At 41.0% G+C, this 23383-nt stretch overlaps 1 protein-coding gene across 5 annotated transcripts in view; it reads left to right on the top strand.

Moving 5' to 3' along the window:
* The window catches only part of LOC121181616 (cGMP-inhibited 3',5'-cyclic phosphodiesterase A-like), a 136990-nt gene that overhangs the window by 100700 nt on the left and 12907 nt on the right, over nt 1-23383 (top strand). For 3 of the 5 annotated variants that reach the window (XM_041037595.1, XM_041037594.1, XM_041037596.1), the window contains 3 exons: nt 4966-5016; nt 13695-13955; nt 16377-16534. In XM_041037595.1, the coding sequence (XP_040893529.1) occupies nt 4966-5016; nt 13695-13955; nt 16377-16534 (470 nt within the window). Of the gene's footprint in view, nt 1-4965; nt 5017-13694; nt 13956-16112; nt 16191-16376; nt 16535-23383 lie in introns of those variants that run through there. The other 2 variants (XM_041037601.1, XM_041037597.1) reach the window with 2 other exon arrangements.

The following is a 23383-nucleotide window of genomic DNA, read 5'->3' on the forward strand; positions in this document are numbered from 1 at the left end:
AAGTCGATGACAAGGGTCGGGCTCATTGCGAGGCTTCAGGTTGATCAGTGTGAAAGTGGAGCTTCACTATGGGTGCTGCTGTTGTAGCTCCCACCACTTCACACCCGCAGGGAAGTGGTTCTCAACTGGTTATTGGCTGGAACAAGTTAAACAACAAGCATATTCCAGTAGTTTGTTTGTGCTTTGACACCATGGTGTTTACCCAGCACCTCAGAGGGATGGCAGCTTGCTGTGGGCTGTGGCTCAGAGCCATGGTGGTGGACAGGGCAAGGCTGCATACTGGCATCCACACTGCTGCCCTCTTAACACTCTGGGTGAGAGGAAGGCTGGGAGTTTACTTGGCTGGCACTATTTTTGAGTCATGAGAGAGGAGTTCATTTACAGAGGGCGGCAGGCATATTTTGGTTTCGTGAAGGCTTTATATTTCTAACATTTTCATATCACCTACTTATGAGTATTCTTCCCGGTATTTACCTTTGTGACTATAAATGTTTCTAAACAAACTGTCTGGAGCTGGACAGTAAACGACAGGACACAGAGAAGTCTATGGATACTGATGTAGGACTTCTTGTACCAAAACACACAAATCTAAATGTGAACATCCCTGTTGTCCATGTTGGCCATGAAGCAATTCTTTCCTCGAGTGACTAGAGTGTAAGAAATGTAGGACAAGGTCCACATTCCCTGGTTTTGGGCAAAAAGACATACTACAGCTCAGGCGATGCTAATATGAGCTTTCATCAGTTTGAGTTAGCTTAACAGAGTCAGTATGCAGTAAGGCTGGAATTGTTAGTTGATCCAAATTACTTAAAAAAAAAAAAAAAAAAGATTTCTCCTACTTATTTCAAGTGTTATCTAGCCATGCAGAACATTCTGGTTTAACTTCTTCCACGTTTTGCCTCCACCCAAATACAATGACGGTGAATGGAATTTTGTTTTTAGTGCTCACAGCATTGAAAAGCAACATCTCTTTCCAGGAACAATGTCTCGGTTACACTTGATATTCCAGACCTCGCTGTGTACAGGCTTCACAGGTAGAAACATCATTCCAAAGAAAACTGTTGACAGTGAGGTCTGTGGGTTATCCACAGCAACCGGGACATTTGTCCTGGAAAGACACATTGCCGTTGAAGATTTTAATAAAATTCTGTAGCGCTGTGAGTACCACAAACAAAATTCCATTCATGGAAGCAGAAATCAAATGGATACCTCAAAACCCGGACAAAATAAACCAAAACTATCTCCTTGGCTAGAAAGTACAAGAGCAGCGATTCCTAACCAGGAAATTTAACCCTAGGGTGGAAATCAGCAGTTGCCACGGGGTATGAGCAAAGCTTATATAATTTGAAAAAATAAAGCCAATGATGTAGCAAAGAAAAAAAAATCTACTATTAATTCGTGTCAGGAAGATCTTCTGTATTCATGTAATAATAAACTGCGACAATTCCAACTTACCTATGTCAGCTGTACCACCACATGCTGCGATTGGGAATATGTGAAAACTAGTTAGCAACTAGAAATAGTAAAGGTAAAATAGTTCAAACATCCAGCTTCTGCCTCTCCAGGTGACAGAAGAACAAATGCAAACTTTACCTACTGACTAAAAAAGACAATATGTCAGTTTTAAACAGATCTAAAGTCTGAAGTTTAAAGTAGAAAGATCCCTTTGTTTGTCTGCACTTTCTGTTAACATGCAGCTGCTTCACTGACTACTGCTACTAACTACACTGTTATCACTTCTTTGTCTTGTTTGTGTCTTGCGAGCATCACTCTGGATCATGAAAGTACAGTTAATCTCCAGAATGTGTTCACAATGGAGCCAAAGTCTCATAAAAATGCCTCAGACCTCATTGAGTGTATCATGATACTCTGATAGCTATAGCGCCATGATTGAAAGACATGCTTTCATTTTCAAAGACACAATTTTTTTTTTTCCCAGGGACAGGTTTCAGTCTCTTATAAATCACAAGTTGCTATAAGTGATGGAAAGCCACTGCTAGACCTGGCTTATTCTGAGTTATGGGGCGGCGTAATGAATCTAGCAGAGGGTGAAACAAAGGGCATAACTTCTACAAAGTTGTTATTTTTCCCAGTAGGTGCACTGGAGCTTTAAGACAAAAACAAATCCATTTGGAAATTTTGCTGCTTTGACTGTGTTATAGTGCCTGGAGGGTGTCCATGAAAAACCAGGAGATATCTAAGAAGTCATTCATGTGTGGTTTTACCTCTCCAGACGTAATATTGGCAGTGAGCTGTTACATGTTTTAAGTATAATCTTAGACCGGTCTTATCCATCCTCCTGGATCAAAACAAGGTAATAAAGATTGAACAAGACTTTTTGTTTTTGTTTTCATTTGTTTTGTTTTTTTTGTCATTGTTGTTTGTAAAGGCTGAACTGACTTGAACAGAAGACATATAGCCTCGTCTCTATTTTTCTTTTTCTTTTTGAAAATTCATGACTGATATTGTTGCTTTTTTTTCTCTAAAACACAAATGATGTTTGTGTTACACTCATTTCTCGTTTTTTCTAACACTGGCGGTTTGAAGTTTGAAAGCACCAAAACCAAACTTTGAAATTTTGTTTACTGATTTTCCAACACTGGTAAAAAACATTTGAACACAGTGGCACCAGACTGCATCCACTGTTTGATTTAGTAAGTGAGTTACACATCATCCACATGTATTTGTTGATCAGATTTTTGAGCCAGTCTCACAGGAAGTGAACTCCACTGTGGCCTGTAAAGTCACTCTGTGCAAGAGGCTATCTGCACCTCTCAAATTTTATGCTCAGCTTTGATTTTGTGTGGGTTTTTTTGTTTTGGCACATCAAAGGGCCCATGTAGACTTCTGTGTAGTCTGGGTCTGTCTCTCGGAGCAGGGAGATGAAAGGTTGGGTTACATAAGACCGAAAGGCTGTTTATGTGTGTGCGCGCCTGGAGAGCCTCACTGATTCTAGGACCTTCTAATGGAGCAGGACTCCGCCGCAGCCATGGAGGAGCTCGCTGCCAGCTCCTATACTGTGAAAGCAAAACCCCATCATCAGAGCCATGAAGGATAAGACAAACAGCTTACTGGAGGGCTAATACTATCATTTACAGTAATTTACATCTCAGACATGAGCCTTTTACACAGTCGATTGCTTGTTGAGTTCCTTCTCCGTCTTTTATGCTTATTTTAATGCATGAAAACGTACATGCATGCTTGATGGACCTTTAAAGTGACTCAGATATTATAACGCTGACGATCGAAGAATGCAGGCTCTCATTGGTGCTCAGTCTGGAAAATGGAGGATGAGAGAGTGAAGCTGTTTGTTGAGAAAGGGCAAACCTCTCGTATTGCATTTCTTTACAATGTCCTAAATGTTGAACCATGAAAAGGTTCTTGTACTTCATGAATGGGTGTGCACTGCATTGTGTGTGGTTGTTTCATTAGTGAATTTGTTTGCTTAAGGTCAAGGTTACCATTTTCTTTGTGGAGCAGTACCCATTGTTGCCAGAACCTTGACCAAAGGATGAAGCGTACAATAACTATCCTACAAAGTAGCCAACAGACCAGACCTTGTGTGCTGCACATTTGGTGAACAAAATGTATCAGAATTCAGAAGTTAAAAAGTTGAATCCCAACACGATTTTCAGTAGAGGTCTTAAAAGGCCTCTCACACTCAGCGTCTCACTGTGACCAAAGATATCCTACATGAGTGCTACAATTAAACTTTTTCCCAGTAACAGCATGGGTTGTTTCATATGAAAGATGTCTGTCTGTTTTTGTCACTGGTTTGGAGAGGGAGGGGCCCAATTTGAAAAGGGGATTTTCAGGATTTAGAAATATAACAGCAATCTTTGAATCAAAATGTGATGACAGCTTGTGGGGTTGTTAGTGTACGTCGGCCACTGTCAGTCAAATGAGATCAAACCGTGCCCACACAGGGGCACGGTTTAGGTGTAGACAACACCTAAACTGTAACTTTGATTGTTGCTTGTTGAGTTTTCAACAACTTTAAATATCAGAGACTATCACCAGAAACTTGAATGAAAGTGGGAGAAGTATTGGAGCCAGATACCTTAAAAAGTCAAACTATAAAAAATTGGTAAACATCAAGTAACATTCGTCAGTCTTGTGTAATGTACAAATATCACTGTATTTTTACAGTAAAAAATTTTATAGACTAAATTATAAGGCAACAGGAGCAGTAACTCCACTATTGTGTTTGTTTAGACCCAGTGCTGTGGGAAAACACTCCACAAAACAACGCTGCTGTCCAGACAGGGCCAGAGAACCGGCGACTGAAACCCACTGTTTTCCTAATGTTTGCACTCACAGCGTGACACAACTCAATGACCTCCACTGACACAGTAAATTACACCTGAATTATCAATTTGACTCTTGTACTGAGCCCCTTGCCTCAGTGTGTGCAGCAGCAATTTGTTACAGCAGCATGCTGAGTTTCTCTGGGCTCCACAGTTCGGGGGCAGAGATCCCTAACAGGGGTGTGGGGAGGGGGTTTAATGTTGACTTGGCTCTCCTGCAACGTGTTCACCAAAAATCAGTGACTGAGCTGCGCTGATGCATTTGGTGACTCCCAAGAAAGTGGAAAACAGGTTTACAAGGCCTGTGGGAGGACACAGTGGCTGGTAATTAGACAGCGTAAAAATCCTCAGCCTCCACCAGCCCTTTAGGCAGTGAATAGGAGCTAAAGTAAACCAAACCTGACTGTGAAATTGCATTAGACGTCTCTGCTTAATGGAAAGTGAAAAAAAAAATAGACAAAACCATTTTTTGCATTTATGAGCGTTTCCATTCCCCCCACACTTCCCCAGGTCTTTGCATCAGCACTCCTGCTCCTCCTCTTTCCTGCTACAGCACTGTATATGTCTGTTATGGTGCCGCCTCTGTTGTAGGACACTAACAGAAACAGGATGTGCGGGACCGCAGTTTGAACATGTTTCTGTCTCTGTTTTCCCACAGATGCTCCCCCGCTCAGAATGGGACCACAAGAGAGGCTCCCGAGGATCACAGGTTAGCACTGTCCACAGAAAAAGAGACGCACTAGTAATAACAATAATGATAAACAGCTGACGGGAAAACACACGCACAGGAACTAACTCCCTAATCTGTCACTCGCCTACAGACACCATATAAATGACGCAAATAGCAAAAATCCTACCACTAATAGGGTCTGTTTACACACTCATTTTAGCCGTGGTTAAACAGCATGTCCAGAGGTGTCACTTCCCACCAGAGTCCTTGTTGCACTCCGCTATTCTAAAGGACACAGGCCTTTGAGTTGGCTGTAAGGCGCTGTACAAGCCATTAAAGGCCAGGGAATTGAAACCAGAAGGACTTGGCACAGGAGACACAGCTTGTAGAGGGCAGACACATACAACCACATCCTTGAGATTACCTTTCCCATCTTTGGGGGCACATTATGTGTATGTATGTTTTGGGAATTGAGCAGCTACAGAGCCACAGGGCAGGACTCTGGAGCACATGAAGAACATACAATACCCTTGGCACTGGCATGGCCATATACAGTATGTGTGTGTTCTGCATGTTCTCCTATCAGGAGGATATCCTTTAGAAATGAATAGACTGCATGTCTCACTATGTACAGTATGCTTGGATAGCACTGAATGCCGCAAAGTTGTGTTTGGATGGAAAATTAGGGTTTTTTTCACGAATAGTGATCATAACTGTGCAGTGCAGGATTGGGCTTGAAATCAAATTATGCACTGTGTAATTTCCTAGAGTTGCTAAGACTCATATCTGTTCCCAAAATCAGCTTTACAGTATTATCTCTTCAGAGTAGAGAAATTTTCAAATAGCATGTTACCCTTTTGAAATATTGTCCGAGGCTCAGGGTTCACCGGTAACTCACCTGGTTAAACATGTATCATATATCAACTCTGAGTCCTTGCCTCAGCGGCCCTGGTTTGAGTTCGGCCCAGGCCCCTTGCTGTATGTCACCCCCCCTCCCCTCTCTCTCTCTCTCTCTCTCTCTCTCTCTCTCTCTCTCTCTCTCTCTCTCTCTCTCTCTCTCTCCCCCCCTTTCCTGTCTCTCTCCACTGACTGTCAAATTAAGGCAAAAATACCATAAAAAAAATATTGTTCAAGGCTCAAATCAATTTGTTATATGGGGTTAGTAGGCAAGCACATATTTTTTGATTGATGCATTCCCTAAGCTGCCATTTAATCTCAGTGGTCAGTTCAGTCTTTTTTCCTTTTTTTATTTGGATTGGTGCTATGCGTTCGTCAGTGGAATCCTATAACAGTCCAGAGACTGACAAGACGTTTAAGAAATCGAGGCTTATGTTGGCATCTCACTTCCTCTCGTGGCTGTTTTCCCTCGACTCTGCTCTCTTGGACCAGGTTGATGGTCAGACAGGCTGGTAGCGCCTCCCTATGCTATGGCACTTCATTGCGTGTGTAAATCACATACTCTGCTCTTTAGCCAGTGACCAGAGCCCTTGATTGATCTCTACTGTGTTGTGTTTGCCAACATGCGCACATTAGCAGACTCAATTTCCAAACCGCATCTTTTTTTTTTCCCCTATCCAAAGCTTGTGGTGGATGTTTTAGCTTAGGAATTGACAGTGAAGTTATGTATGGAAAGAGCTATTTAAATATTTGTATTCGACTTGAAAACACATTGGTTTTGGAACATTACCCGTGGAGATTATCGGAGAAAAGAGTGTTTGTAGGCCCGGATCTTGAGACTGTTATTCTAAATTACGGAAAGGCTGGAAGCGTGGTCTGTCAGGCAGACAAGCAATGACATTGCAGTCATGTTGAAGATTTCTCAAAATCACTGTGAGCGCTTCAAACACTTGAGATCAGCATTTCTTAAACTGCGGATCTGGGAGTTGAAAAAGGTCACTGCCCTTTTTCTGATTGGTTCCATCATTACAGTCTACAGTACAGTATTTTCTCATAAAACTGGATCCTGTGACAAGACTAAATTAAAGGCTGAGAGAGGATGAAAGCATTTAAATACCTGCTTTTTTGACTGCCCTCTGCCTGGGAAATAACTGGATTTGCCACAAATGATACAGAGGCATTAGCAATTTTCCTACTTTTTATTATGTGGAACAGTAAAATACCTCTGAGCTGGTGACATTTCTCTGAGAGAAACCGCCTCCTCAGTTTGCACGACTTTTAAAAACTCGTGACTGTGCCCGCTGCCTCTGTTTTACCTCATGCATCTCTTTTGTTTGCTCTGTCCTTCATTTCTTTACTTGGTAGAGGCAGGAGCAAGAAAGCAGGTCCTTTGCTGGAATCAAACACCCTGAAATATCTGGAAGGAAAAAACAAGAAAAACAAGACTCTCCTTGGAGATGAGATGGCTGCATGTTAGGGGTCAATTGGACTGACCTCTCCCAGTAAATCTTTAATCAGTTAATCTTTAATCTTTGTTTTAACCCCCCCATCCCCCACCCACCCATCCTCTAATAACCCTCCTTTTAATAAAATATGTAATAGTGTGTAATTGTATCCTGGCTGCAGCTGAGGACCTGGCTCAGCACGGCTTCGGATTCGCTGATGAAGGGGTTGTGAGGGGAGTTGGGTCGCGGTGGGGCTGAGGGTTGGAAGTGGGAAGTGTAGCGCTGCTGTGCGTAGTTTTGGCTGTAGGAGCTGAGGCAGAGAGTGAGGAGTGTCTCGGTGGAGTTTTGTGTTACGGTTCTGCTGTGATTCACACTGTATCACCGCTCTGTTATTCTAAGTAGAGAGCATCACCGTCTCCCCGGCTCCTCTTCAACTAATCCATCTCGACAGATATAATCAGGGCCATTACGCTAACTGCGCTGCCACTGAAATAGAAAACTGCATGGTAATGATTTTTCAAACATGAGAGTTCAGCGTAAATGAAATCAACCTAAGACAAAAAATAATGAACGCACTTAAGTGTATTTTTTAATATATTCTCCAGTTTCTTGCTCAGCACATTCCTACATTTCTCAGAGTGTGAGGGTTTTTGCGTGGGGCTAATTGCAGTGTAAGCACCACAGAATGTGTATTTGTGTGCCTTATAAAGAACCAGAGTTGCTTACATTATTGAAATGTGTTTACTAAGAGAATCAAATACCTTTCTTTCTCTAGTAGGCCCCTGAGGCAATTGTCCGGTCTCTAGCTCTCCTCTGGGATACATCATATTCTCACCATTGCACAATTTCAAGAAGCCCACATATCACTGTCATCTCACTACAGGCTTAGGGGACTGTATATTTAGATGAGGGAGTTGAGGGGTTAAAAGTGCATGTAGGGGACCGTCTCAGAAATTACAAATATGTGACCTCTCTGTCTGTGTAACCCATTAATAATCCTCATTGGACAGAAGGATCAGTGTTTTGTTTGTTGCACCAAATGCACTTAATCTGTCTCTTCTGAGTTATTGGCAAAAAAAAGAAAAAAAAAAGAAAAAGAAAACACAGCAGGAACACCAGCAATCATATTTCTATCGCTCAGAGTTGTTTGGTCAGTGGCATTGCTTGAAGTAAATTGTGTTTCACATGACAAATGTCACTGATCATTTCATGTCTTTTTTAATCACTTCAGGGATAGGTGCAACTTGACATAGCTCTTCATCAAAAAATACTTAACTCAGCACAGAATTATTTGCAAATATTGTCTGGTCCATGATGCACATTAAATAAAGCTACAGACACAGCTGAGAGGGGCCTTGAGTACAGAGAGGCTGGGTGGACAAACAGCTTTTCAGTCTTCACGAGTGATTGCCGGTTTGTTTTGACTGGCCCTCCGTTGGGTTTACATGAACTTCTGCGCGGGTGTTAATCTATGGCATGTCTATTGACGTGCTGTTCCAAACTGTGCTCACACAGGCAATTAAGGACATTGATCACGTACGCTGCTGTTATTCATAGTAAAATGTCATAACAGAATGTCCGTGCATGGTTTAGTATATGAATTGGCTTGCTAAGGAGTCATATAAACTATTTATTGATGCTTGTAGTCAGCTTTATCAAGTGTAGCAACAAAAGCTGGGGGGCTTGTGACCGAGTATCACACAGATTTGTGGTAATTATGTAACCAAAGGTGCTGGCGCAGCGCCCGGATTAGGAGTATCACTGGGTGTGTCGAGAACTGGCATCGGTCAAATCAGGAACTTTCCTGCTTTTTAAAGGCAGTGTACCTCCTGTTAAATGCAAAAGATTGGCCAGCAACAGAAATACCAAAGGGCTGCAAGCAGGAAAGAATCCACATGCTCCAAAAATTACTTCTTGGATAGCACAAGGTCACTGAAGTTAATCTGCAACAGCACAAACATCAGCTTCCAAGTTTTAAAAATGGAATAAAAAATTCTCTAAATGACCCAACTGTTAAGGTGCCCTTGAGCAAGGTATTAAATTGCTATGAAACTGTAGTTTCCATTTACTTGTTCTTCCCTCAGAGCATGGGGTCCACAGGCTGAAGTGCAGCATACTGTATAGTGTTGTAAGACGGCTTCATTTATTTAAAGCACTAGTTTGGCTTTTTTAGAAATACTCTTATTTACTTTCTTGCCGAGAGTTAGATGAGTAGAACAGTATCACTATTATGCCTCCAAGGCAAAAATGAATCTAGAGCCAGCTCTTCTTGTTGGCTACAGCTATCTAGAGGCACAGACTGCACAAACAAGATACGATGTGTTCATTAGGGAGCTTTATAGGTGCTGGTTGGTAGATTTGTTGCCTTTGGATAAAGCCTGGCTTACTGTTTTCCCAGGTTTCCAGTCTTTGTGCTAAGCTAACTGGTTGCAGGTGGTAGCTTCATATAGACATGAGAGTGGTATTTTCTTGTCTAACCCATGGCAAAAAATAAAATAAAAGAAGCATATTCCACTTATTTCTTTGACTCTTTCTCTGTGTTCTTGGGTCAGGATAGTAGTTTAAACGTGTTTTCAGTGTCCAAAAAGGAAAAAATGAATCTTTTATTGTTGTGTCCAGCATTTCTAAGAATAATCTATCTATAATCTAAAATCTCACAGTCATCCAAAGTCAAACATCAAAAGCCAGTGTAAATTCAATACGCTGGTGAACAGCTCATCCAGTGTGCCAGTGTATTTATCTGGCTGGGTGAGGGCTTGTCAGTTTGTCACTTTCCCAACACGCAGACCTACTGCTGCCAGCTGTTTTCATGGCCACCGACTGTGTGTTTGTTGCCTATAAAAAGAAAAAGAAAGATTGATCCATCTCGCTTGAAAACAGAGGAATGATGAATCATTTTCAAACCAAGGAAGCTGTTGTTTCAATGATCAAAGAGACAACTTCTTCTTTTTGCTCCATAATTTAAAGTAGTTCCCATGTCTCCTTCACACAGCTCTCTGAGGTGCTGGATCCCAGACTAACTCTGAATGGTGTATTTCTCAGAAAAAATCTCTTCAGAGAGGAGTGTGAGCCAGTGGCAGACGGTCGTTGACAGTTCCCAGATGTGAATGTGTGTTAATATAAATGTGGTATGGGGCAGGAGTAAAAAAAAAAAAAAAAAAAAACAAGCTTGTATGCTTGAGGAACCACTTAAAAAATAAGTAATTAAAAACATATACAGCCTCACTGGAAAGTTAAAATACATTGATTTTAATGACAGTGTTTAATGGACTTTATAAACACTACAGATGTGTCCAAGGTAGGAAAATCCGCCATGGTAATTTCAGAGAAATACTAAGAACTTTGAAACGCACTATTATAACATCTGTCCAAAAGCTTTTTTTTGGGGATACTCACAGTGTTTTTTCCCAGACACGGGTCAGTGTGTGGGACTCGTGAGATCTATCTTTTCAGAAGACGAAGCCTGCATCTACAGAGGTGGCCATGGCTGATGAATGACATTGATCATCTAGCCTGACAGGAAATGCTTATATAACCTTATAATATTATGTAACTTACTCTCAGGTTGATCTGCTACAGGCTGTCCATTGATTATTCTTAAGTTTTAGGTTGCAGACTGTTGGATGATTACGAACATCAGGAGGTACCTTCTAGCCAAGACTTCGCTTTTAAGGGATACATAAAAACCTGAGCCAGGGATGGTCAGGACTTTACATTCTTTATCTTTCCGTGTAGTCAGCTTTGTTCAACAGCTCAAAGCTCTAATTCTTCATCACACACATATTCTGTGGAGACATTCAGAGAGCAGATTTTTAAAAGTAGATATGCTTTAACAGCACATTCTTTTTGATGCAGCAAGGTTATTGTTGCAGACAGGTATTGCTACTTTTTTCAGGTCAATAAGAATAGGACAAATTCAGTGGAAGCAAGATCCCCACAGAGTCTCAAAGCTCACATCTCAATTGCTGCCCATGCACCTGGAGGTTTTCACTAGACTTTATTTTTCATGTCAGGTTTTGGGTATTAAGTGGCTTGCCCCCAGAACAAAATCAAACTCAACGCATTCATCATTTCCTCCCCTTTTATGGCAACCTAGGTCCAATTTTGGAGTTAGTCGAGCTTAACATCCTCCTTGCAAAGTGTGTTTGTCTGGGTGTGCTCATGTGTCTCTGTGCTGCATGCTCGGGATGATGCCCTTTGTATTAGTTTCTGTGCCAATGTCACTGTATATTTTTCTGTCAGCCTTTGTATATGTTACTTCTGTTTTTGCTTGGCTTTTGAGTTGGCTGTGTGAGGGATGAAGTTTTTAGAAGCTGAAGATGTTTTTGTGCATGCACGCACACGTGTTTGGAGAATGCTCAGACCCCCTAAGCATCATTGTTGTCTACGTACAGCCAGATGTTCTCCAGAAGCCATATTCTCCTTTAACCCCTATTTAGCAAACTCCTAAATCAGCCCGTAAATGAGCTGAGAGACAGGTGTTATCATCTTATCTTATCATCTTATCCTCACACCATGCATTAGAGCAGAGTATAGGAAAGAGGGGAGGGAGAAGTAGAAGAAGAGAAGATCTAGAGGAGGGGTGAGAGGAGCACAATAGCTGTCTGTCCAGAAATGTTCCATCAGCCGTCCCACAGGATGTCCTCTAGTCTTTAAAAGAGATTAGCTTGGTCCCAGCGCTGGTCATGTCAGATTTGTCAATAAATGTGTGCCGTCACCACATGTGGGGGAACGCTGAACTGAATTTTTGCAGGCCAGTAGGAAAATGATGTAAATATAGTTGATTTATCTGATATGACCAGGAAAACAAAATGCAAAACTTTCACTGCTGCCCAAAGTGGAGACGAATGAAAGATGTTCACAGGTGTCACTCAGGTCAACCTCTTGCCACTTAAACAGTGTAAACAGAATAATTCTGGGTGCCTGGCAGCTTGTGTCAAAGTGAATGGGACATTGGAGGAGAAAAATCTGATAACATTCTTTGGGGAAAAAGGAAACTCGTGAGCTTATTAGATAAATTAGCTGGCAGCCAAGACTGACCCGTGTTTAGTTGTGGTTGTTCAACTGCTCCAGGCACAGCAATTAAGAGCAGGTTGTGAACTTTTCTCTTTACCCTGTGAAAACAAGGCCGGCTCACACTATGCTGGTGCCTTCAAAGCTGTGGAGCAGACGGTCAGAACCAGATGATGGCTGTTGGCCGTCTGAGAGGTCAGGAGTGAGGAAGTCAAAGGTCAGATTCTTGCTGAGACATTGCTAATGAGTCCATTTATTAAGCATCAAGTAATGCACAGCTGTGCTGAACATGTTTCAGCCTAATGTTGTTGGTAAGATCTTTTAAAGGCTGCTAGTATGTCAACTCTTACCGCTGTGAAGAACCACTCCCTGGTCCTCCTCATGTTCTTGCTTTCGCTGAGCTAAAAGGAGCCAAATAAGGTATAGAATAAAACCGTTGATGTGTGAGTGGCTGTACGTGTGCACATTTGTGTGTGCGCCTGCATCTGTGTAGCATGGTGTGATAGCACAATTATAATAGACTTTATTGGCAGAATATCAGTCGGACACTGTGATTGAATATATCTCTTATAATAATGGTCCAAAATCAATAGTCTATTGTTTTCTTATTTTCATATTGTTGTTAGCTTGGGTATTGTTTTTGGTTATCATTTGTTTTATTTTGCGCCATGTTGGTTTTTCACTGAGCTAAGTGCACTTTCGAAAACATCATTTGATTTGGTTATGGTGCCTCACATAATACATTCTCTATTAACATAGAACAGAGCTCCTGATGAGTGTTCATTTTTGCAATTGTACAATTGGCCTCCCACATTATATTTGCATGCAGACTGTGGCAGCTTTCAAATCAGTCCATGTCTTTGTTGTATCAGCTGTAGTTATCGTTGTGATATAATATTTTATGAGTGAAGAGAGATCAGTACTGAAAGAAGTATCCAGCCTCCATATAAATAAATAATACAAATAAGGGTCCTGACTCCGAAACTCTGCCTAAACTATGTTAGAGTCATCAGCAAAATGTAAAGATGCTAATATCAAAAGTAAAAGTATTCGTTATGCAGACAGAATGTTCCCTGTCAGTTATCTTTATATTATTACATACAACGTATATAATAGTTCAGCATAGTTTGACTGCCAGTTTTGTAGGATAAACAACACAAATGATGCCAGTGTTACTGTTAACCACATCGTGTTCTAACATGGGAGCTCTTGGCTTAGTTTACTCACCTGTTCTTCACGCCTGCCACCAAGAAACCGCACACAGATGCTATCAGAGCTGGCCATTAATTTGCTTCAGCTCACATTAGCTGCAGCAGCAGTGGTGTTTATTTATTGTTTCTCTGTCTTCTTGTCACCCCATAGTCATCAGGCACCACTGTCATGGTGGACATAGCAGTGATGGGAGAAGCTCACGGACTAATCACAGACCTGCTGGCTGACCCCTCTCTGCCCCCCAACACCTGCACCTCACTGCGGGCTGTCAGCAACCTGCTAACCACCCAGCTCACCTTCCAGCCACTGCACCGGCCACGCCCTGCTCCCCTGCTTAACCCCAGTGATGCCTACACCTGCTCCGACTCAGAAGAGGGACCCGAGAAAGGAGAGAAGACATCCATTCATAAGGTAAGGGAATGAATGAAGATAAAGTATCATGATTTACACTTCACTGGTAAGATGTGCGTTACTAGGAATCCTAGATGAAAGTGAGGATATTTCACCCACATATCAAAAGTCAGAATTGTTAATCAAAAGGCCTACTCACAAAACAATTTTATTTGGAAACAGCTGAAATAATCCTTAGATGGAAATGCAGTCCACCTTATTAAGGCCAAATGATTTACACACCACACAGCGCTCCCCACACATGTTAATCTTTTAGCCCATGTTTCAGCTAATGAGTGTTTCCTGCTCTCAGAGCTTTTAGCATCAAATGAAGGAGTGTATTTTCATAGAGTTGAGTGAAGAAAAATAGAGCACGTCTACTGCTCGGAGCACTGTTCTCCCTTTCATAGCCACAGCTGTGTCAACATGACAGATGTGCAGAGCCAGACAGCATGTGTGTGTGCGTGCGTGCGTGTGTGTGTGTGCGTGTGTGTGTGTGTGTGTGTGTGTGTGTGTATGCCAGTCGAGTAGAAGAGAATAGGCAACACGAAGATGAACGCATCTCTCAAAATGTTACAAAGAGGGACGAGTACGTCAACAAAACTGGACCCCCACCATGATCATGGAGCTTTTTATCTGAGGAAGATACCTATCCTCTCTGTCTTGGAAGCTAGTGTGTGGTCGCTTGTCTGACAGGTGTATTTTTACATCGTCTGAACTTTGTAAAAGAAGCTAAGACAAACGCGCCTGTGGAGTGGCCAGTGAGGCTGCACTCATTACGACTCCCCGGAGACGACGTGCCCGGCTCTAACTGCCCGTGAGGAGAATAGCAGGAGGAGTGAAGGTGGTTAGTGGATGAGTGGAAAGCCCTGTGCTTGCTTTTCTGCCTGCTGGCTAAGAGTTCCATGTCCATCGTGGTGCATACTGATGCCTTTCAAGCACTTTTCCAAAACTCATTTATTGGCCAACACAGGGCATGTCCTCTGTGCTGCAAAAATGCCACCGCATTGGAAGCACGTGCTGTAGAAACATCAAAAAAAAAAAAAAAAATGAATGACAAACACAAAAATGTTTGAAGTTACATTGATCTCACTTTCCTTATTTAAACAGTTCTAGAAATAAATCCAGTTATAAATTTGAATCAACATGAGCAGCAGCAGGCATCAGCTGTAATGTTTTTTTTTTTTTTTTATGAGGATGGCCTGGTTTTGCCAGGCAGTTGCCGATGGTGATGTGTGTGTGTGTTTCTGTGTCATGGTTGTTTCTGCTTTTGGTGTGTGTCTCCAGGGCTTTCATTAAAGAATGGAACAATGGAGCTGCAAAATCATACAACAGTCCCATTATTCACATATTTTCATGCAGTTTTAGTTTACACAACACAAAACACATAGATAAAATATTTTTCGTAGCAACATCATACGGAGGTTTTTTTTGGGAGAACCCTGGTCTGTGGATCTGCATTTATAAAATTTTGTGGTGTATAAATGTGTCACTGCTTGTCAGTGTGAGTTCATATTGTACATGATTTATTTTTAGGTGTGTTCATCTGCAACTAAATTCAGCACATTTTAAGATCTAAATCACTTTCTGTCGTTATTGGGCTCCAATTAAGTTTATGGTAGCGGCTCCTAAATGAATGTAAGTCAGTGAGTGTCCCCCAAAGTGACCTAAACCAACATGCTGTATGAGTGTGTGCGCTCAGTATATGACGCCGTGCTGTGAATGGGCTCATTCAGGATTCTGAGGCGATTTTTACTAGGTCACCCTGTGGAAGACTGAGAGAGAGAGCCTGCCATGTTTAGAACTGCTGTGCCAAGCTGCTGTATGGCACCGAACAGATGGAGGCGTCACAAGGGCACAGACCACTTAAAATCCCAGAGAAAGAGCGAAGAAAAGACAGATCAAGCAAGCGAATCAGAGAAATAGGCAAAAGGGACTTGAGGATAGGCAGAATCCCTGTGATGAAATGTATCTGTGCAATGCAATACTGAGATTATGTCTAATAATGTGCCATGAATAGCGTTCTTGGCACAGCTGCCTGCCAATATCCTCCAGTCGGTGATGACCGCAGTGTTGATTCTCTGTGAATAAACTGAAAAAAAAAATCATAGTAATATCTCTAATCAAGAAAAATTTTCCAAGTTATATCACCTGCATCATTTGTTTCATCTTGGGCAGATGCAGGAAAAACAACTTTCTCATCTAGATGATCCATTTGACTGGAGACAAAGCGAATAAGCATTAACTTTATCTTACAGGTGGGAGTACTTTTAGAGCTTTTATCTAAATGCAAACACAATTACAGCCATGTTTTTTGACTCCCACAGTTAATCATGGGTAAAGATTGTATTCATTTCCAATACAGAAATGAAAGGGGTTTTCCTGTAGTGTTAACTGTGTGTGTGTGTGTGTGTATACATTTTCCTCTGTGTGTGTGTGCAGCGTCTGAGGCGGAGTCTCCACCCTGGTCTTCTGAGGAGGATCTCTTCCACGTGGACCACCACCACCTCCGCCACAGGCCTGCCCACCATCGAGCCCGGGCCGGTTCGAAGGGACCGCAGCGCCAGCATCAAACCTTACCATGAAACCCTCACCTGCAGGTACCTGAGCTACAACTGAATGACTGATGCTCCATTCTAATTTTGTTCTTTCCTCTCCCCGCATATACCTCCTCCATGCTCAGATCCTTACTTTTTTCAAGTTGTATATTTAGCAACTGCAGTCCAGTGTTTGCTTTGTTGTTTGCTCAACTTTTAATTTCTATGTTTGAAGCAAAAACCCTAGATTTCTGTGTTTCAGTATATCAATTAGGACCTACTGTGAGAGTGAGCGTGAGTGTGGATATGTGTGGAACAAATGCTTTAAGGAAGACTCCTGCAATGGATACCACAGAATGACACACCACTCTGAAGGTTATGACACTTAGTCCCAGCAGTGAGAGTGTAGTTATACCAAAAGCAGCACTGTGAGTGAGCAGTAATGGCGCAGCAATTTGGAAAAGGATGTGTGTGCAAAGAGATCCAGAATGGAAATATGCCCCACAGCCGAACACATTAACCTGAATAGCTAGGCCACATATCAACTCTCAGCACATTAGTGCTGAAGATAGCATGAGACTGAGGCTATAGAAGTATCAGGGTTGTAGATCTGTGTGCATGTGATGTAATGGAGAATGCATGGTTTTATGCAGGGGTTTTGAAAGTTTTTGAGCATTCTGGGGGAGAAAGTGCTGTAGGATAAAAAAAAAAAGGTAGCAGGTTATGTGTGTGTGCTAATGAGTGTTTGTGTGCATTCAGGGGGGCTCTGTGTGTATGTAAGCAGGTATGTATGTGTGTGTGGTGGGGTTTGTGCCTGGATGCATTTGGCCCAGTAAAGGCTGTTGAGAAAATCTGACCTGATAGTTTCATTGTGTTCATACAGGACTTATACAGATGAGGCAAATCAGTAGAAATATAAAGACACGACCATTACATGTTCTTGAAAACACAACAAATAACTGTTTGGTTCTGCTGTTTTTTATTTTGCTAGTAAATCACATTGATGCATTAAATCTTGAGTAAACACAGAATCTTAATTTATTAGAGAAGTTATGATTACTAAGTCAACTATTTCAGCATAATTTACTATGATCTGTGCAGAGATTGTGTTCCTTACAATTACTTTGTGATTACTGTGACGTTATGTTTTGACAATCTTAGAGCAGCTCAGGGGAAATAATGTTTTTTATGAATTTCAAAGGGATAGAAAATGGAGATTCAGCTTCAAAATTTTCAGCCGTGCATGTTTGCGTGTACTTGAATATGAGTTATTGTGCGTGCAGTGTTTTTATGGTGTGGATGTACTAGCAGTGCTAGACAGCACGTGTTCCCTGTCTTTAAAATATTAACTATACCTCAACAAGAAAGAGTTTCTTTGTGTTTCATCTACCTTATTCAGTTTCTCCCCTGCTTGAGTCTGAGTCACAGACACAAAAATCTGTGTTGCATAAAAACATTTGCCTGATTTCTATCTGAAACTTAAATATTAATGTGTAGAAGAACTTCAGAAAGCCATGTCTGACGTCTGACTCAAAGACATGGTGAAAACAGCCTGCATGGGTTCAAACAATACGGTTTACACTGATGACAACCTTTGTGTAGCTCACTACATTTGTTAGCAATTTTATGTGAATCCATACAGAACAACAACAGATGTATCTGGTTTCTTCCTTTCTGGATTTTAGCTCTGGTATTAAAAAATATCTTACGTATGATTTTTTTTTTTGGTTTTTTGAAAATTAAAAGAAACTGGCAATTCAGATCTCTTCAGCACACTTTTCACTAAAAGCTTTCTGTCTAGAACTTGAGATTTGAATCAGTTTGCTCATGTATTTACGGGGCCAGTCAGAAAACTTTTAGATAAAAACTCTTGCAAACTCCCTGAAACGTAACAATTTTTAAAACTAGCTGTTTTAGATGTAAAATGAGGCATGACTTTGCAGCTGCATGGCCTATTTCCCACCTCAGATTAATTTAGAAACTAATTTTGGTGGATAGTTTGGAAGAAATTCAATGTTTCCAGAAGTGATGCCATGTTTTTGTTTTTTATTTATTTTTTTAGTTTGGAAATGAGAAGCAAAGACCAATCACAAGGCAGCGAGTGATACATTTGTCCAATTAGATGTACAAAGGGATAAACCCGTTGGTGACTAAGTGAAGGGTACTGTCTTAATGTGCTGAGTATAGCTGGTATAGTTAGTATATATACTTTTATACAGTTTACTTGAAATAATGTCTGCTCCAAGTTACTTTGCCTTGTTGTTGCCAGTGAAAGAATCAGTGTATTATAGATGTGCGTAAGTATTGTTTGTTGTGAGGAGATTTGTTTCATGAAGCTATTAATTTATTATGGCTGTAATGTAAAACTGAACTGTTCCCATAAAAATGTGGCTCTTGTCTTCCAAGGTAATGGTTTTAGCCAAGCTGTGTGAAGAAACTAAGTAGTCAGCCAGACATTGTCTGCAGCTCGTGTTAGATAGACACACCTACAGTATTTGCTCAGATCAAGGATTAGGTGCGGTAATATTTCCATTGCTTTTTACCTTATTGGCACTGAGAAGGGCTTCTTTCTAAACATTTATTAAAATGGGCAGATCAGTGTGCTGCTGCATCCATCAGGAGAGATCATGTAACACATGAGCAAATCAGATTCAGTACCTGCACAATGTAATAATCTCTGCTTTTGTCAAAATAATATGTGTGAAATATGAATTTACCCTTCTGCGGAAATCTGATCTGCTCACACTATGAGTCCAAAAGTATGTGGACATGTCTGTCCCCTCACTTTTGTGCACTTTTGGGCTGGTGTTGTTTTTTATGGTTTGGGCCCTATGTTTCAATTACAGGAAATCCTAATTTTACAAGTTAGTGATATTTTAGACACTAGTTTGCATCCAACTTTGTGGCAAACATTTGGGGAAGCATGACACTGCCTTGTGCACAAAGTGAGGACCTTAAGGATATTTTGTTTTTTAGAGTGGAATTCCAGGTTTCCCTGCACAGAAACCTGACCGTAACCGCATCAAACACTGTTTGGATGAATTTGAATGCTGACTTATCGCCCAACACGGTGCCCAAACTCACCAGTGTTCCTGTGGTTGAATGGGAGAAAACCAGAGTAGCCAGGATCCAAAGTCTTGTGGAAATCAATCCCAGAAGAGTGGTGGCTCATACAGTAGCAGATTAATGCTCATGGTTTTGGAATGAGATGTTTAACAATCACGTGTCATGTTCAGATGTTTAATCATGGACTTGTATGTTGTTTTCAAATCAGCAGCTAAATATTTCTGTATGATGGCATACATGTAGCCTTCTGTAGAGGGTGAACTTTTCAGTCTTGCATAGCAAATTGTAAAAAAAAAAAAAAAAGTGTGTGTGTTATTTTCCCTGCAAAGCTTGCATATATCAGTGTGTGCAACCAGCACATTCTTTGCTGATCACTAAGAAAGCACATCACTGGTTCATACAAAGAATACTAAAATATAATCAGCCATCTCTTCTATTTCTGATTCCTTTTTATTAAAAAGTTTAATTTCACACCTTTTTAAAAAAAAATGTTATAGATTCCATGTAACAAAGTTCAATATTGACATGATATACTAGGCAACTGATAGAAAAAAACAGTGTCTAAATCCAAACATCAGTTCTAAATTATACTGTTTATTGTTCACTGAATTAGGCACTGTAAAAAAAAAAAAAAAAAATCCTGTTTTGTTTTGTCCTCCAAAGAACTGTGTGGGCTGCGTCTGTCAGAGGCTTGTTTGGGTCTGTTTCCACAATGACAGTGTGATACTTGAACAAGTTGTGTAAATGTAAGCACACTGAGCAGCTTCTGTACACAAAGCCCTGTCGCCTGGTCCTAAAGCTCAGCCCAGCCCAGCAGCAGGCCCCAGCTATGGCCACTTATGGTGGTGTGAGTGTAAACAAACACCTGGGCCTCTCCCCAGTCACCAGAACCTCACAATTAACACACACGCACATACGCACTTAGACACACTGTCACAGCTGCTTCTTCTGGCACAGGTTAAACAGACACAATTGGAGAGTACAGAGAGTCTCTGGGTTTAGTTTACTGCAGCTGAGAGGGCTCTCCTCTGAGTAACACTTCATTTAAATTTTGTTTTTCTAAAATGGCCTCTGTGTCTTGCTAAAATACACTTAAACAGGGCCCATGGCTAAAGACAACTACTCACTGTTGTTGGGATCAAACCTGTGATGGTCTCTTAGCAATCGGCAACCTGCCAACACATTATCTCTCAAGTGGGGCTTTAGCACAGCAATCACAAGTTTTAGGGGAGTAGAAGAGTGGGAGTGTTTTGTAATTTACGCTCTGTAACCTGCATTTGTCAATGTTATCTCTGTTGAGTCTGAGCCAAGACAGCAGTAACATTTAAAATTTATTTACAGATTAAACAAAACACCAATAATCATTCCTGATATGTAATGAGTCCTCTCAGAAAAGTGAGAGACGGATTTCTAGGGAAGAGGGGAAGGAGAGAGAGAGAGAACACACGGAGGGGAGGCTGGGAGAAAATGAACACATGGCTTCAATTGCCTTCTCTCTGCTCCATCATCAAATCTGTACAATCTTAATTAGGACATTAGGCTTCTCTTTTTTCTCCCTCCTTTTTCCATCATGTCAGCTTTCAGTGACGTACAGTGTTAACAAGGAATAACACCAACTTCAAAGCTACAATATCGGCTTTTTATCGGACAGACCCGGTAAAAAGGGAGCGATTGAATACCTTCCATTTCCCTCAGCCCCGACCACTGTGCTGTTATCTTCTTCACGTCATCTGGCTCGAGAGTAGGTAGATTACTGGAAGCAGAAATAATGGCTGCTGTGTTTATCGTGGCTTGGACACTGTCCGTTTGGGCTCTGAACCAAAGGTAATCTGTCAACCTGCTGTGAGTGGTTGAGTATAAAATCTGGGAGTAAACTGCAGCAGAGAGTGAAGCAGGCAGAGACCAGTCAGAGCTTATTACATGGCTTGAAACATTAAGATAAGCCACATAGGTGGAGGAGAGGCGGCGGGCCTGTTCTCAGAAAAAGCAGACAATGTTGCAATTTATACAGTATTTCCTATTGCAGGATAATTATCTTGATTAAGGTTCATACTTAAAGTAAGAATGCCAAGGTGCGTTTGTTTCAGAGATTATGAGAACAGGAGTGATTTTCCACTCCAGAGACAGACTCCCAGTTGACTGTTGCACAACACTTGGGGTATTTTAAAAAAAAAAGTATAAAACAGTTTTGACCTGAAACTTTAGTATAATTAGTCTTATAAAAAAGACACACAAAACTACGATGATCTATCAAATTATATTTACTAAATTTTACAACAGCAAATACATTTAGGAAAAAAAGTTGCCATCCAAATTACATTTTATATCAACATAGTGAGGAAACATTTATTTCAGTTAATAAAAGTATCTGCAAAGGCACAACATAATCATATAGAACTTTTCTGGAACTGAAAAGATTAGTTGATTAATTAATTAGTTAACTGACATAGTTTTATGCTTCTCAAACATGAACAAGTCAAGATGATTTCTGGCTCTTTTATTTGAACAAAAGCTGTTTAAATAAGTCATTTTAGACTTGGGAAATTGCAAAAGTCAATTTCATTATTTTCTCTTAATTATTTACTCTTAATAGACCAAATCGTTAATCGATTAATTGAGAAAATAATTTATCGGAAAAATGATGATTGACAACCGATTTGTTTTTCCTGCAATAAGCCATACAAAATATAGTATCCACTGGTAGAGACTACAGTGTAATTAATGTTTTTTATGGTTTCACTTGCAGCACATGGTTATGGATAGGTTATATAATAAAAAACGCCTAAACCTAACCACACTGCGGGATGCAGGACGCAGGATGTTTTCTTCACTGAACAAACATTATTGCAGGCAGAAATTCCGTTCTTCCCAAAGGTATCAAGCAAAACAAATTATTAGTATATTAATCATTTCTAGGAGACAGAGTTGAAACAAAAACATACAGGAATGTGTATTTTGTCTTCATACTGCAGGCATATCTCAGTGGGACAGTTAAATTGCTGTAACTGCAGTGCTAACTACTGTAACTGCACTTAAGAAGTCTTTTTTGTGATAAAGGCAAAGTCACTTGATACCTGACCGACAGATTCTTCAAGTCTTCTTATTTACATTCTGTGCTGAAGGCTCAATGTTAGTAGCTGAGGTGATTCTGCTGCATTAGCAGAATAGGAAGAGTGTCTGCCAGTTCTTCAACTTTCATTAAAAGTAAACCTTTTAAGCCAAGCACTGCTGCTGCCCAGACCCCCCTGACAATAATGTACTAACTGTTCGCCCGCCAAACTATCAAACTATTTTATATTCCACACCTGCTAGGCATTACACACAGTGGTCCGACCTGGCTGTACAAACACAACAGAACTTCCTTTGTTGGGGCCTCAGGACCATTAGGCAGGGTGGGTACAGCTCAAAAGTGTTCAAGAAACAATTTATCTGAAGGAGATAGACACACTACAGGCCTTTGTGCTCCCTGTGACACCATGCTCTAACGGCAGGCATTTCCTTCTCAGAGAAAGGCAGGTTTTACAACATTTAGGGAGAGGTATTTTAATTGGAACCACCTACAGCCTGACAGTGGCCTCAGTGGAGAAACATGGAAAAGCTGTTGAGAGCAGCTCGGGAGACTCCCCGTGGTGTCACACAGCTAACTAACCAGCGCGGGCCTGCTCAAGGCTCTTTCCGTGAAAGATAATATTTGTTGTGTGATTTATAAACCAGTCAGTTAATGTGAATATTTTCATCCGTCTCTGAGGTTGTGGCTTGCAGTTGCGCTGTTGCTGTGGCTGACACTGGTCTGTCATAAATCTCAAACGGGGTGGGCTCAGTTTCTAATGAGTCATTTATAATAAC

The sequence above is a fragment of the Toxotes jaculatrix genome, chromosome 5 (assembly GCF_017976425.1).
Source record: "Toxotes jaculatrix isolate fToxJac2 chromosome 5, fToxJac2.pri, whole genome shotgun sequence".
NCBI lineage: Eukaryota > Metazoa > Chordata > Actinopteri > Toxotidae > Toxotes > Toxotes jaculatrix.